At 36.4% G+C, this 17,262-nt stretch overlaps 2 protein-coding genes across 3 annotated transcripts in view; one reads left to right on the plus strand and one right to left on the minus strand.

Moving 5' to 3' along the window:
• Window positions 1–17,262, plus strand: part of HIPK2 (homeodomain interacting protein kinase 2) — a 386,834-nt gene that overhangs the window by 368,197 nt on the left and 1,375 nt on the right. The gene's annotated exons all lie outside the window — the stretch shown is intronic.
• UBN2 (ubinuclein 2) overlaps window positions 16,546–17,262 on the minus strand; it is a 67,067-nt gene continuing 66,350 nt past the window's right edge. For both annotated transcript variants that reach the window (XM_060156553.1, XM_060156552.1), the window contains one exon: window positions 16,546–17,141. In XM_060156553.1, the coding sequence (XP_060012536.1) occupies window positions 17,092–17,141 (50 nt within the window). In that variant the 3' untranslated portion in view covers window positions 16,546–17,091. The remainder of the gene's footprint in view (window positions 17,142–17,262) is intronic.

Consider the following 17,262-nt stretch of genomic DNA (forward strand, 5'->3'; position numbering starts at 1 on the left):
CACTACATACTTAATAAGCATATGAAAAGATGCCCAAAACCATTAGTCATTACGGAAATGCAAATCTAAAGGATGAGATATCACTTTATACCAACCAGGATAGCTATAACCAAAAAAAAAAAAAAAGGAAGATAACAAGTGCTGGTGAAGATGTAGAGAAATTTAACCTCTTATACATTGTTGGTGAAAAGAACAATAGATCAGAAAGATATAACTAAAAATAGAACTACCATACGACCCAGCAATCCCACTACTGGGCATATACCCTGAGAAAACCATAATTCAAAAAGAGTCATGTACCACAATGTTCATTACAGCTCTATTTACAATAGCCAGGACGGGGAAGCAACCTAAGTGTCCACTGACAGATGAATGGATAAAGAAGATGTGGCACATATATACAATGGAATATTACTCAGCCATAAAAAGAAACGAAATTGAGTTATTTGTAGTGAGGTGGATGGACCTAGAGTCTGTCATACAGAGTGAAGTTAAGTCAGAAAGAGAAAAACAAATACCGTATGCTAACACATATATATGGAATCTAAAAAAAAAAAAAAAAGTGGTTCTGAAGAACCTAGGGGCAGGACAGGAATAAAGATGCAGATGTAGAGAATGCACTTGAGGACACGGGGAGGGGGAAGGGTAAGCTGGGACGAAGTGAGAGACTGGCATGGACATATATACACTACCAAATGTAAAATAGATAGCTAGTGGGAAGCAGCCGCATAGCACAGGGAGATCAGCTCGGTGCTTTGTGACCACCTAGAGGGGTGGGATAGGGAGGGTGGGAGGGAGACGCAAGAGGGAGGGAATATGAGGATATATGTGTATGTATAGCTGATTCACTTTGTTATAAAGCAGAAACTAACACACCATTGTAAAGCAATTATACTCCAATAAAGATGTTAAAAAATATATGTATAACCAAAACATAACATTGTAAATCAACTATATTTCAATTTAAAAAAAAGAAAAGATATAACCATAATGAACTCAATAAAACTCATGGTTCCTTGAAAAGCTAATAAGAACAAACCTCTGCCAAGACTGAATAAGAAAAAGGGAGACGATGCACATCAACAAAACAGAGAATGAGAACAGGAAAACAAATACAGATACAACAGAGTTTATAAGAATAAAAAATATTATGAATACATTTCTAAGAAATTTTCTGCAAGTGGGTTGATTGTACATAGGTGTTATAGGAAAAGCACTTGACATAATTCAAATCATACTTATGATCAAGATTTCCAGAAAATTAGGAATAGAATTTACTTCATAAAAACTATAAACCAGAAATATAGAATAAACGCTACACTTAATGGAGAAAATTTAGATATTTTCCCGTTAAAATAAGAAACAAAGATGGGAACTCCCTGGCAGTCCAGTGGTTAGGACTCAATGCTTTCACTGCCGTGGGCCCAGGTTCAATCCCTGGTCGGGGAACTAAGATCTCACAAGCCGTGCAGTGTGGCCAAAAAAAAAAAAAAAAAAAAAAAAAGGAAGGAAACAAAGATGGCATTTTCACAACTACTGTCTGACATAGTACTTATTAAAGAGTCTAATACTCTAAAATAAGACATAAAACGTGAAAAAAACTGGGAGAGATTAAACTGCCATTATTTGTACAGTGTATGATTAACTCAGTTGAAAAGTTAATAAAATAATCAGACAAGTTATTAGAGTAAGAGAGTACAGCAAAGTTGCTGGATACAAACGCAACTTGTGAAAATCAACAGCATTCCCCGATCCTAGCAAAAGTCACTAGAAAACATAATAGAGATTAACATACCATACTTAAAATCTACAACTATAAAGTACCTAGAAATCCATACACAAACAATACCTTTACAGAGAAAATTTAAAAGCTTTACTAGAAGACATGAAAGAGGATTTAAATAAATGGATATACCATGAATGAGGTAATTTAACATTAAAGATTCCATTCTTTGTAAACTACAAATTAAATTCAATCCTAATAAATATTTCAGCTAGATTTTTTGAATGGAACTTGAAGATTTTATTCTAAAATTTATATAGAAGAATAACAATTCACGATTAGTTGAGTGAACATGGAGGAACAAAGAGGGAGACTCTGCCTACTAAATATTAAGGGAGACTATAAGTCTATACTGGTATGGAAATAAAAAGAACAATGGAATGGAACTGAGCTCAGAATAGACCATTGCATATATGAGTATTTGACATATGATAAAAATGGCACCAAAAATTAATGGGAGAAATACTGACTTACTAAATGGTGCTGGGAAAAAACTGGCCCACTAAATGAAGAAAAATAAAGCTGGACCCCTACATTATACAAGGTATAATGGACAACAGATGGATTCTAAATGAAAAACCGAATATTCAAAGGAATGTAGGAGGATATCTTTGTGATCTAGGGGAAGGGAAATATTTCATAACAAACCCCTCAAAACATAATTTAGACAAAAACTGACTATTAAAAAAGGTTTTCTGGTCAATAATGGATGGCATAGGCCAAGTTAAAAAGACAGGTAATAGACTAAAATATCTGACATGTCTGAAACTGTTAAGAGATTATTATCACAACAAAAAGATGAAAATGCAATAGAATGAGAAGAGATGAACAGGCAATTCGCAGACTACCTATAGCTTTTCTCATGGTAATAAGGAATTGGAGACACCCTAGGTATCCACCTCTAGGAGGACGGTTATGCAGAGAGTGGTGGACGCATCATATGAAATACTATGCAACAGGTAGGATGTACAGAGAGCAACATGGACCAATATAAGTGAGAAAAGTAGAAAACAGCACAATTTATAGCACAGGACCATTTATATAAATTAAAATTGCATACACACAAAATAACACTACAAATTATAGAAGAAAGCATGCATAACAAGGGGCACATATTAAAAGAGTAAGGGTGGGTACCTTTGGGACAGAGGGAATGGGGACTAAGGAAGGAAGGAGAAACGTAATTTATAATAAAATGAGGGAATGAGATCTTGTATTAAGTGATGAAAACCATGTGCTATGGATTGAGGCACATGATGAGTGCATTGCTTTGCATTTGAGGTACAATAAAGCAGAAATAAACTATATACAACACATACTAACATACAGTTTGGAAATGCAGCAGCCAATTGGCTATGAAGGGAGAGGCAGTAGTTGTCAGAGGGCTACCTGTGAAACCTGACACTTCGAATGCCAGGGCAGAGACAGATGGCTGGCTCTTGGTGACACTGAATCAGTCGATAAAGCTTTACCTAAACTAGGTTTACCTCTAGACGGCTCACTTACATGAATCGAAAGATTCCCTTAACTGTTTTGTTTAACAGACTTCATTTTTAGAGCAGTCTCCCTTTACTTTTTATGCCAGGGGTTTGACACCTGCAATGAAAGAATTTTAACTGATACTTATACACTCCTGTACTTTTATTTATATATATATATATTTTTTTTTCTTAAGATTTTTTGAAAACACTGGTTTCACTTCTATATTTGGGGAAATTAGGAGAGCAAGAGGAAGCACGAATTTAAGAAGAAAAAGGCAGAAAAGAGACAGAATAATAGTAGCCACCATTCATTAGCTCTTCTTATGTGCTAGGCACTATGCTAGGTGCTTTCCATATCTTGTCTCTAATTCAACAACAAACCCCACCACTGGAAATTATCCCTGCAGAAATGAGGAAACAGGCTGAAAGGAGATCCACATCTTGTCTAAAGTGCCACAGCTTCATAATGGGGACCTGAGAACCCAAGTCTGTTTAATGTCAGCCTATTCTGCATGCCGTGTCACCCTACTAGAAAAACGATAGTGGGAAATAGTGAAAGGTCGACACAGGGACACAGAAGAGGTAACTATACACAGAGACAGAGAAAACAAGCCATGTCAAGGCACATACTGATGAGGAAGAGCAATCTTACTAGATGACACCTGCATCAGAGGGGCTGTCACTGTCCTTTGAAAAGCTCACGATCCCACCTGCAGGCTAACGCAACCCTTCGTGCACCTAGAAGCAGTTCTTTTACTTCCAATTTTCAAAACTGTTTTAGAAAAGATTTCTTTTCTCAAGTATTCCTCAAAGCTTTACATAGATATGAAGCGATGCCACAGACTCCAGACACCAACTCTCAGATCTGGAATGTTAGTCACTATCATCCATCACAAAACGAACTTTTGACTGTTGGTTTGACATGCGTACACAGACTGCAAATATCTACAGGATATCACAATGTGACCTGTGAGAGTTACCTAACTGCCCATTAATGGATACAATAAATTATGGTACTATAACTATGGAATACTACAAGCTGTCAAAAAGTACAAGACAGACCTCTATGTACTGTGTGGAATAATCTCCAAGATAATAGAGAAAAAAATGCTAGGTATGGTAGAGCAGATACGTACGCTAAATTTATGGCAAAAGGTCAGATGCATATTTATACTTTTAACTGGAGAAATTGGTAGCAGTGGTTGGTCTGAGGGAGGAAAATGGGGCCATGGGTAGGAAAGATGCTTTGCGTTCACTGTATAATCATGTATTTGGTACTTTTTTTCTTGTTAACTAAGTGCAAGCATAATCTTCCAGAAAAATCTTTACTTTAAATCAAGCAGTTCAGGTGTCTTCCTTCTAAGCCAGATCCAATTCTGGGATCTAGCAGGGTCTGAGTGGAAGAAATAAATTATTTCCTTTTCCCTCTCCCAGTGATGAGACAGCAAGAGGCTCCTTCCCATTTCTTTCCCCTTTTCCTCAACTAAGTCCACCTACTATTTCTTTAAAAAAAAACCCAAACCAAAAAACTTGCTAATGTTATCCATGTTCATTGAAAATACATTTAAGTAAAATGATAAAGATAAAAGCATTCATTTCACCAATCTTTATATTTTGGTGTGTATGTCCCTCCATATATTTTTTTCTGTGCCTATCTATGTGTATTAACACTTATAACTGCTCTTTTATTTAATACATGGACATCTTAATCATTTCTTCTGTTAAAACAATTTTGTTTAGTAGTAGTATTTTTATTTGCTTAACCAATCCCCTCTAGCACGTTAGATTGGTTCAAACTTTTACTGTTATGAGCAACACAGATGAACACACTCGTGCAGAAACCTCTGTACAAGGCCATTTTCCCCTTAGAATAAATTTGCAGAAGCAAAGTAGCTCCATCACCAATTTGTTAACTTCCGCCTTCGAGCTCCATCTACAGTTGTCGATTTTCGTAACTAGCCACACTCTTTTCTGTGCCAAAGCTAAGGTCTGAGACGGTTTCTTGACTACACAGACAAGTGTAAAACGTACTTCCTGCTTTGGAGTTTTCTATACTCCTTTGAACCAGCCCCCCTTCTGGACACCTGTCCTTCATTCAACTCTAGAGAACTGGCTGCATCTCTACCTGCTTACTTCTCGGCTCTCTAAACTGACTTGGTTATTCTGAAATCCTTAACTCCTTGGGCCATGTTTTTTCTTCTTAAAAACTTTAAAAATATATATACTATATAATAAATAATAAAACAGAACTAGTATGAATGATAATAAAAGCTAACATTTACCTAGTACTTACTATGTGTCATTGGGCTAAGTGCTTCACATGCCTTATATAATTTAATGTTAATTGAAGTTACATGAAAAAAAGTATTTCATGGTCAAATAAGCCTCAGGAAATTATGGGTTTAAAAAATCTGGTTTAACAATGGCACCTTTAATATGTTAACACACATTTACAAGATGGTGACAACATAGTTAAGTGTAGTCTTATTATTTAACTACAGATTTCTTGTTACTCTCAAGAACACACTTGCAAAACTGTCCTTATATGTTACTAGTTTTTCATAAAAGCACTTACAGCCTACCCTCCTCCCTGCACAAGGACCATGCCTTTTAAATTCTTCATCCTGATGACAATGCACTGAAAATACACTTAAGTACCACCACTCTTGTATTTGGGGGCTTATGTTATTTTCTGTATCTTCTATGCACATATACACTTATAAATGACAAAACCGTTCAATTTCTCTGACAAGTTGCTTTCTGTCTTTTCATCCTTTTCCCACACTCTACCTGGATTTCTAAAGTTGAATTTTAAATTTTTTCTCTTAACAATATTTTTCCTAAAGAAGTCCTCCACGAGACTAAAAGATGCTCACCTATGCAACTAATTCCTGTATCTACAACTGCAAGCCTGGAGGCACACTCACACACACACACCCCCTATAACCTGAAGGAAGAACCTGGTAAGCCTGCATTCCAGACTCCCACAGTCTGGCTTCTCCTACTCACCCCCGTGTCTACCTCATACCAGCCTGGCCTCCTTCCTGTTTGTTCCTGACTCCGCTCAGGATGCTCCCTTTTCCTCCTTCCCAGCCAAATCCCACTTATTCTTGGAGGCCCAGTTCAAATGCCATCAACTTGACAATTCTCCCCAGATCTTTCCAATCCAATCTCTCCCCTGCTCTGAACTCAAATGTCAGATGGCCATGGACCACACCTTTGTGATAAATTTTGATCTGTTGTCTTTTAACTTCTCATGTGATTGCAAACTGTAAATATATGGAGGGTGGGGACTATGCCCTTACTTCTGTATCCCACAGCACCGCGCACAGTGTGAAACAGGCAAGAGATACTCAACCACCACTGAAAGAATGAGATATTAAAATCCAAGTTAGTCCAATGATACAACAGACACAAGAATAATATGTACATTCCTCTTTATTTAATACAACAAACACATAACACATACAAAAAGAAAAAACACTCATGTAAAAGGCTCTGTCACAAAGGATAGACAGGAAAACATCTACACTGAATCAAATAAGGCTCCTGCTTTAAAACAGGGGTTTGCTTAGCTACACCTGGAATATGAGCAAGGCTGTTACGAAAAAAAAAAAAAAGAAATCCCTGCACTGAAAGAGTATATCAATGGGGTCAATTTACTAAATTCACAGATCCACATTTAGGAATGTTCAAGTCCTCTCACATGTCCAAAATTCATCAGGATTTTATGAAATGTGATTTTTTTTTGGTTAAAAAAATTTACCTGTCTTTCTTTCTTCTTAGAAAATAGTGACAAGAGCTCTTTAAAAACTACAGACCAGCAAACCACCCAAAGTTTGGAAAGATTTACCACTGAAGTTCAAAAAGTGTGTAGAACTGAGAATTCAAAGGCAAGATGGCAGTGGGAAGAAGAATTTAACTTAGTCATTTCCTGGTCAATCACTAGGAAATGCAATGGAAACAGCTAGGCTCAGTGCAGGGTTCAGTAGCAGCAGTTTGTCCATATTCCTGCTCTCATTAGAGCCGGAAATTAAACAAGCACCAGTTCATCTCAAAAGAGCCTTATACAAACACACACACATACATACCCACACCCGTCCACATGTCGTCACCACCCCATTGTATTTAAATTTATTATTTTTTTTTTACTAAAATAATACAAAAAAGGGAGACAGGTATATTTACAAAAATCCATGGCTGGTACAGTACATAATTTTTAAGACACACTAAATGCTACAATCTTTCAGGTCCTGAGATTATTACAAATATCAACTCAAAGCTGTGTTCAGGTCCAGTTTTAAAGGAGGAAAAAAAATCCCAAAATATTAAGTCACACACTTATTTAAAATACAGTATATCCCTTCAAGTTAGCAAAAACACACCTCCCTATAAACAAATGCAGTACAGTAACCAGGGCCTTTCACCCGGAGGAGCAACAATTATGTAGGCTCCTTCCTTCAAGACTCGTTGTAAAACATGTTGGCATCTATATCAAGTGTGGAGGCGGCTAAAGTAAGAACATGATGTGTAACTGGAGGGAAGCTCCTCTACAGAGTGAACATTCACTGTATAAATAAGTCCTGTTTTTCCTTCTGTTACCAAACAAAAGTCTTTCCTTTATGAAAATTCATACCGCAAGGGTTGGAAATATGTGCTTAACCCAGACTAAAAATCAGAATCCTTATTTCCAATCATTTATAGTAAATAGGCCTGCAGTCCCACAATAAGTTTTACAACTGCAAATAAATTTTCTTGCTTGTAATAAAAGAGAAAACACTCATCACTTGGTTACCATGGTAGATAACTTTGATTAACACATTATTTGGGGCACAAAATTTTCACCAGCCAGAGATTTCCTTTCCTTTTCTTTTAAGCTTTACAATGTTTAGCGAGCAACAAACAAGGGCAAGCTCCAGATTTACAGACTCTTCTTAAGAACAATTAGATATTTTTGATACATTCTATAATATAGTTTTTCAATGACAGCCAACAAAAGAACAGTACAAAGCTTGAATCCTTTCTCTGGAGGCTGGCCAGGAAATTACGTATAGGTTGGAAACCTACCTCTACTGGTGAAAGGGCCCCTTGCTTATCTGAAGGTCTCAGAAGTATATGTAATTAATTATGTAACATAGCCAGGATTTTAAAAGTTGGCCAAACTTGGTCAACTTTCCGACTACCTATATAAAACAGTAATACATTTATCAACTGAGAATAACTTCTCTTTTAATGCCTCTGGCCAAAATTGGGGTAATTCTTGGTAATTTCACAGGTACAGGAAAGAAAACCCAATATGCGGGCACAGGGCACACTACCCCTGCAAACAGAATAGAGAAGCAAAAAAAGGAGGGAAGTTTATGGCCGCAAGGACAGAAAATATAATATAGCTGAGATGTGACAAATAAAGGGCAGGTTGTCACATAGAAAAACATGCCACTTGGCTGGTCTTGGTTACTGCTGACTCCTAAAATGTGCTTAGAGGGTAGATGGAGCTGTTAACTTCAAAAACAGAAGTATCTCCAAGTTATCTTAGGTAATAATCATCTTGTTTGTATTTCAGTTAGGTTTCCATTAGTGCTTTATTACAAAATATTTTAAAACTAGATTAAAATAGAATTATATTATTATTGGCAAATGGGAGTAAATAACGTATAGAGAGTTTTCTGAGGAACGTAAAATTGGTACTAAGGATTCATATGGCCTCTCTGACTCAGACCTCTGCAAAGTAGGTTTATTCCAGGGGAAGTAATGAAAATAAGCAAGGCAGAGTATTATGTGAAATAAGAGGCCTAAAAAAGGTCTGTGTCTCTTCTGAATAATCTTGAAAAGTATTGAGGAAGCCATGCAATGTAGCTGCTACTACATTATATAGTAGAGAAATCTATTTTTAACGCAAAGAAGAGAAAAGTAATTCAGGTCACCAGTGATGACTCTAAGTTCTGGACATATAGACCCCTTTGATTTTACTACTGAGATTTTTAAAAGTATTCTTGACCTGTTTGGGTAACAGTTCGGAAAAGTGTCCAAAATTTAAGTACTAACCCGATCTAAAATGTACATATGTAAGAAAGGCTGGAAAAAAGAAGTATTACAGTATGAGGAAATTAAACAAAGATCACAAATAGTTACTTTCAAGCAAACGGTACTTTGGGAGTATCTGAGAAAAATGTAATTTAATACTAAGTTATTCAAAAGCAGTCTGATTAAAATCCTACCAGTCCCTGTCTGAGTCTGTGCTGGGATGTAAACCGTCTCCTAGAAATGCCTATAGTCTTTACTTTTGAATTCAGTGGGAACACAGCATAGATGGCCAACGTGAGTGAGAAAAGGAGGTGAAAAACAGTTTAACCTTTCCTCCCCTGACTCTTAGCAACTTATATTCTAGTGTAGCAATTGGTTGATGGAATGGTTAACTGAAGAGCTCAGACTAGAGGAAAGAAGAATGAAGACTAAAGAAAATGAAGAAAGAATAAGAATTTGACATTAATATTCAAAGCTTTTTAATTATAGTCTGACCATCTGTTTAGCTCCACAAACCTGAACACTGTGCCACAGAATCTAAAACTTTCTCAGAATTGAACACTGGGATGGTTTTATCTTAACCCAAAGACATTCCATGATTCTAACTACAGTTTGCACCAGTATCTGTACTTAGTTTTTGAATATAAAGTTCACATTTTAGGATAGATGAACACACAAAATATCTCTATTTTTATGTTTCCATTAATTTTCCCTAGAGGAACAAACACACATTCAACAAAACCCTTATGCCTTATTTCTTTGGGTAGAAGTCTTAATTAACATCTGTTATTTAAAGAATGGAAAAAAGAAAAAGTGTGGAAAATTTGTGTGTTTATCTGCATAGTTGATATTTAGAGGCTACTAACTAAGGCTTTATCTGGAAAAAGCAACAAAAAAACCAAAAAGTGACTTTTAAGGAAAAACATCCTATCACTAGAGATTAAATGGGCCTCAGCCAGTTCTGGGAATTAACCCAGAGGCTTTGTCTGCTTGGGCCTGGCGCTTTCTGCTGACTCACTTACACTGGATAATTTGTTCCTCATCCCCCTACATTCTCTTTCCTGACCCTGAATACGTGCTACAATTTAAATCTACACACACCCCCTAACAAATGTTGCTAAGCAATTAGCTCAGAGAGGCGGCATCCATTTTTTTCCTGTTGTTGTTTCCAATGATAAAAGGAAAATTCTATGTATTACTGCTTAATATACCCAGTGGAGGGTAGGATAAGATGACCTTCCTTTCCTCTTTGGAGTTGAGCAAAACATGTTTCCTTCTACCCCCGCCCTCCCCACCCCCTCCCCAGCTATAGGAAAAGAATCCTGCCTCCCCCCTCTCCCATTTTCCTACCACCTGAGCAGTTGATGGCTCCAACTCTTTCACGGTTGAAGAAGCATAAATTACAAAGGTAGACTGGCTAAAAGTACACCCAGCTGACTGTATGTAGTGCTTGCCCCTTCAGTGCAAAGCTGGATAAACCTACAGTTACAGCAAGAGTACACAATCTCGATTTACAAGAAGGAGGAGACTCCCATTCATTCTTAGAAAGTTAAAAGTTTAGCTATCCATCACTAAACAAGGAATATAAGGAAATCAGACTGAGAATATGGCAAAGTGAGGCAGATAAAATGTTTGGGATCATTTATCAACTCCAATAACCAATCGTCCAAGCTTTAGCTAGCTTCAGCTCCACAACCTTGGCAAAGATCACACGTGTAATAATACCATAAATGGCTAAAAAAAATCTACTTATAATTAAGAAACTTAGTGTTATTTACCCCCTCCCCACTTATTAACCTGAAACTAAGCATTTTATCCAACCACAAATATAATATGTTTAAATAACAAATATGTATCTAAATTAGAATTCCAGTGATTTTTTTTTAAACTTAAAAATCATATGGTACTTTTTTATACCCATCATAGGGAAACATTTTTTAGCCTCTGCAGGAAAATGATAATACTTTTTTAATTATATAGGACATTTTAGAAAAACTCAAAATATTTTTGAAAAAGTCTCTGATATCCCTGGGAGGTAGGTGAATATTATTATACCCAATTTTCTAATGGGTAATCTGAGGCACAAAGGTTAAATGATATTCCCCCTAAACACAGTAATTCAAGAGTAACATGACTGAACTGAGGCCACCTGATAACAGTCTTGCTATCAGGTAACACCACCAGGAGCCTCTGCTTTCTCCTTTTTGGCCACCAGTCTCCTCAGTTAAAATGTAGTTAAAAGGGGGCATTTATTAGATATATCTGTACTGGGCTTTGAGGATTGGTTCAATTTAGTCTCCCTTAACATGTCACATCTGTTTTCAACAAGAAACTGATGAATATTAGCTATCGAATATTATGTTATTTTGCTCAAGGGAGAAACATAAATGACCATTAAATCGTATTAAGCCAAATGTAATTATTTGGCAAATAAGAAAACTGAAGCTCTCTCAAGAATGCTATGGGTTATGAGTGTTTTTCCTCAGAATCTGAAGTCTTTCTACTTCTAAGTTTATTAACCTTTTGACAGATATGCAGCTATATGAATTCTTCAAAAATTATTTCCCAGAAGAATACATGATGCATTTTTAATATTGACAAAGTTGCTAACTTCCTTCAAAACTCAGAAACAATACCATGGTTCTAACTCTAGCTCTCCCATGTCTTTAGTCTTGCCTGCCGTTGTGTACCTTATCAACTTGACCCAGAAAGACTCTAAGATTCTTGTTATTCCGATGCTTTCTCTAGTATTATGCACGCCAAGTTTGAAGGGCACAGAGTAGTGGATTACATCCAGGAATAGTCAATGAGTCCACTAAATTTATTTTACTTGTAACAACTGACTTATTTTATTTAGATCTATATCTATATATCTATATCTATATATATATCTATATATCTATATATATATATAGTTATAGTTGTTGTTGCTGTTGACTTCTACAAACAGATATTCAAAGGGGGAAAATAGTATCTTGTGAAAAGACAATTTCCCAATCTATCCATTTGAATTGACTAAAAGCAATGGAATAAACAAGGCAGTTTTGCAAGCATTAATAGGGGAGTGCTTAGAAAGGATGCAATGGTACAGCAGCTACTAGTTTTGTATATATATTACATATGTATACATATATATACAGATATATATATATGTATGCATGTATGTATGTATCTTACACATATATCCATATTCATATAAGGAAAAGGAAGAATATTACAGCATGACATGATCTTGGCAAGTTCTGAGATTCTTCCTCCTGAATCCCCTGACGTATTAGCCTGTACTTTAGGATATCTGAGAACAGTTTCAAAAGAAGGGAAAAAAGAAAGAAAAAAAAGGCACTTAACAAAGACAAAGGCCTGAACTGAGTATGTTTTAGAGGAGTAATATAAGCCATTTTACCAGAGCTAAGAAACGATCTACAGAGTTAAACCCTTCCCCTTAAATTTTATAAAATAAAATTGTTTAACATGTTTGTAATCAGTCATTTACCTACTACTGCATTTTTCTTCCACATCATTATTACAAAAACAAAAGCCCCCTAAAAGCAAAAACAAAAACAAACAAAAAACCAATCATACATGCACAATAGAAAGTAAAAGTGCCCTTTTGAGAACATAAGGTCAGCAGAAACTACAGTGCTGAAGCATGGGGCAAGTTCTCAATTTTGGCCTGATTACAGATTTCTCTCACTCTTCTTAAAACAAGACAAAACAAACATAAACGAACAAAAAAGCAAACAAAAATTCAAAACCTAAATGATGATAAAAAGAATACAGGGACCAGTGTGCTTTTATGGTACACCCCTAAAATAAAGTATCCTAATTCTATACATGGGTCAAATTATATGACAAAACCTCCTAAAAGTAAAGAACTGTAAATTAGATTAAAGTTGACCATTACAGGCAAAGTTCATTTTACAAATGTAGCAGCAAATCTGATAGATAACTGGAGTGCTAAGAGATGATCCCAAGGGACACAGCGTTCTCATAATCAGTTTGAATAACAGTAGAATTCCATTTCAGAAAATGTCTTGAACCAAGTAGAGGTGGAAAGGGGTGTGGTAGAGGGCAACAAGAGGAGAAAGATTAGAGGTGTCTGCCCTTTCCAAACCTGGGTAGTAAACAATTTAGATCTGCTTTGGGAAAAAAAAAATCCTGGGTTAAAAATCTTTTCAGATAAGTTGTTTTCAAACAGGTGTCAAACCCACAGCATTCAAACATGTGTGTGCCCGGTTCTTCCTCCTACCTGGGTGATATGATAAACTCTATTCAGCTTCTCTGATATTAAAAAATGTAATTTGGGCTAACAGCATCCATCAAAGGGGTGGTAGGCATAAAAGAATGTACTAACACAATCCTCTGATTCCCTAAATATCAAGATTTTGTGACTTCAGATTAACCTCACTTCTTTCCCCAGAAGTTAATTTCTTCAGGCTGCTTTAAAATCATGATTTCTTTTACCCACTGATCTCAGAAGCATATGAGAAAGAATTATAATCGACTTATAACTAAATTATTGCTTACATCTATTGTGGAGGCTCTGAATGAGCTTGACACTTTGCTCTCAGTCTCCAACGGAGGCTCAGCACTGCTATCTCTGGAGACAACTCTGCTGACCATTCATTATTGCTCGTGAATACTGAGGATTAACTTGTATGTACAGTAACAGCTTATACATCAGTGAAGGCAATTTAAAATACAAGACAGTTGAAAACAGCTTACTTTTCCTGAATCAAGAAATCCCGCTGAAATGGGACATAATTGTGTGCTGATTACTTTTACATCGGGGTGTTGCTAATGCTCTTCAGAAATACACATTGCTCTATATCCTTTCCAAATTACTCATCATTTTAAAAAATAACATAATTTGACTTTCAAGTGCAAAAATAGAATATGAGTCACAAGCCTCTGTGCTAAAAAATAACCGATTTGTATGTATGATTTTAGTAAGACAAACTGTAAAAATAGGTGACTGTACAGTATGGACACCATTTTCAATGTTATGGCCTAGAAAAGAAAGAGGTATTTACATGTAGTAACTCTTTGATCATACTTTTTAAGAAATATAAGGAAGTTGGTTTCACTTGTACAACAGAAAAGGGTAGTCTTGACTGGAGTGGATTAAGGTAGTGAAAATGTGGTGCAGTGACGCAGAATCAAGACCGAAGAGAAAAGAACAGAATCTCCACGTATGAGAACTCCACAGAGCCAAGGGCCTTCAGTTATTTTTACCGGTTAGTTATAAACAATACTGGGGAAGAACTGATAATCCTGTTCTTCTCTAATGAGGACAGAGTCATCAGGGATCTTCACATGGCGTGATTCAGTTCATGGATTTAAGAAATTAAAGTTACTCCTCAACCGAAAGTCCCAATGAACTTATGTATAGATAAATATATGTGTACAGATATACACATGTAGATGAATACATGCACAGCTGTCCTCAGGAAGAGAGATTAGTGTGCATTCTGACTTCTCTCCTGGTACGGGAAGTAAAACAAAGGCAGCTTCCCAAAGGAAAGTTCCAATAGAATAGCAAGACTTCTTTTTTCTAAATTAAATAAAAGCAAGAGGTATGCTACACTGGAACAACTCAAGAATTGGATACGTTTCCCTAGTTAAAAAACCAAACAAACTTTAATCAAACATACTCAATTCAAGTCAAACCTATCTGCACCATCCCAATATCCTTCCAAAATATCCACCAGGGTTGATACAACATTCTTATTTGCTTTACCAGTAAACTAAATTCTTAGAGGCAAGTAATTATATCAATGATTCCTTTGAAATAATCCTTTCCTCTTACTGTAACAAGTTCTCAGAACTAAAGTTTTCAGTTATTAACTTTTTTTTTTTTTGCTATAACCAAGCCAATGTGACTCTGAAGTCAAAATATAGGCTTACAGATCTAAAGAGATCTGTGCTAATTTATTCACAGTCCTAAAGCTATTTGGAACTTCTGCTCATGAAAGTAAAAAAAGGGCCTGGTTAATACCCTTATCTGAGTAAATGTAACAGGATGATTTGTAATGAAAACATATGCAAGGAATCTTGCTACTACCAATCTGATGCTGGTTTTTTTAGGTTAGTCTGTTATTGTTAATGGATCAAGCTTACACTATTCTTGAGTACAGTCTGAAAACATTCAGAAGCCTAAATAGGAAGAAAACAGAGAGACTAGAACAATGATGAGGTGAAAAAACCCAAACAAAATGTATCCAAACATAACCATAAATTTCTCCCTTGGGGCTTCCCTCGTGGTGCAGTGGTTGAGAGTCCGCCTGCCGATGCAGGGGACACGGTTCATGCCCCGGTCCGGGAGGGTCCCACATGCCGCGGAGCGGCTGGGCCCGTGAGCCATGGCCGTTGAGCCTCCGCGTCAGGAGCCTGTGCTCCGCAACGGGAGGGACCACAACGGTGAGAGGCCCACATACTGCAAAAAAAAAAAAAAAAAAAAAAATCTCCCTTAACGTCCTTTGTTGAATATGCTATTTGCATGAGGAAGCTGTAATAACGGAGTCTTATTATATGCAGGTTTACTCACATATCAATACTCTGAGTAAATATTAGTAAAGCTTTAAAATCCCAAATGCTCCAAATCAATTTCACTACACTGGATATAGGGAGTAAAAATACACTATGATAGTTATAAAAATAATCCCCTGTACACATAATGATCCTAATTTAATTCTTCCCTTTAAAATACCATCTTCAAAATTCAAAAAAAATACATATATGCCATTTGAATGACCAATGAAGAAGCATTGTAATGCTCACTTATACCTGTTTATATCAATAGTTAATAATCACCTGAAATACCACTAGCTAAAAGAACAGAAGACGTTGTGAACCTGAGGTGATGTTGGGGGAAATTTAAAGTTCATACTGGCAGGCCTGCAAAGGCTAAGTGGACCAAAGCCACAGCCCTATATCAAAGATCCCCATTTCTCAAGAGGAAAATGTGAACACAGTCACATTTTAACATCAAGAATGGAAATAAGAATTAACCAGTCAATACCAGATGCACAAATCACCTGAAGAAGAGAGTTAAGTACCTGCTTCTGAATGGAAGATGTAATTGACCCTTTTACAAAAAGGGAACATCTAAGTTTTGTCTGTTAAGAGCAACGGGCTCAATTTTTTGACTTAAAAATGTAATATATATCACTGTGCTAAAATGACTTTCCTGAAGCATCTTTAGTCCACTGACTTACATAGGAGTTGCTACACACTGGAGTAGATTCAAGTTTGTTCAGGATTGTTGAGGGTACGTGATTTATACTCAGCTACTGTCTGTATCAGACACAGGGTCATTAACTTTTTTTGTGGCAAATTTGCTGCACAGTCCACCCAGACATGATCATTACTCCTGACAAACTGGCCTAATTTCAGATATATTGTCTTTTATTATGCAATTATGTCTACAAGTGTTCAGATCCAACCCCCAGGATGGATGGAGTTTACCCAAATCCTCAATTTCCTTCTTCCTCCCCAGGGAAAAATCAAATTTGTATTTCTGTGGGTTTGACAACTGAGTCTCTTTCAAGTCAGTTAATATGGTAACTTTGTCTTTCTTTAGAAGAGACCAAAGGTCACTAACTTTGCACGAAAGCATTTCTTCCTCCTGCACCTGGCTTTACTCAAGTAATGTTTTCTTTTCTTTTTCCTCCTCACCACAGTGCTTGGGACGAGAGAATGTAAACATCGACAGAACAGCAGCCCTATGACCACATGAGTACTTTTCCATCAGGTAGATTCCATCAGCCAGCCAAGTGTGTCATCTCCTTTGCTTGCTGGAAGTCACTGAGATTTCCGTGGTAATTTAGTGTCCCCTTTACTTTGGCCTCCATCTGAGAAAAGAGATGTTTAATTGGTATGGGTCGGCATGTAATAAAAAATAAAAACAAAGCAAAAAGAACAATTAACTTTTAATTTTCACGTGGATGATGACATTGCTAAAAAGATAACCTT

The sequence above is a fragment of the Lagenorhynchus albirostris genome, chromosome 8 (genome assembly GCF_949774975.1).
Source record: "Lagenorhynchus albirostris chromosome 8, mLagAlb1.1, whole genome shotgun sequence".
Lineage (NCBI taxonomy): Eukaryota > Metazoa > Chordata > Mammalia > Artiodactyla > Delphinidae > Lagenorhynchus > Lagenorhynchus albirostris.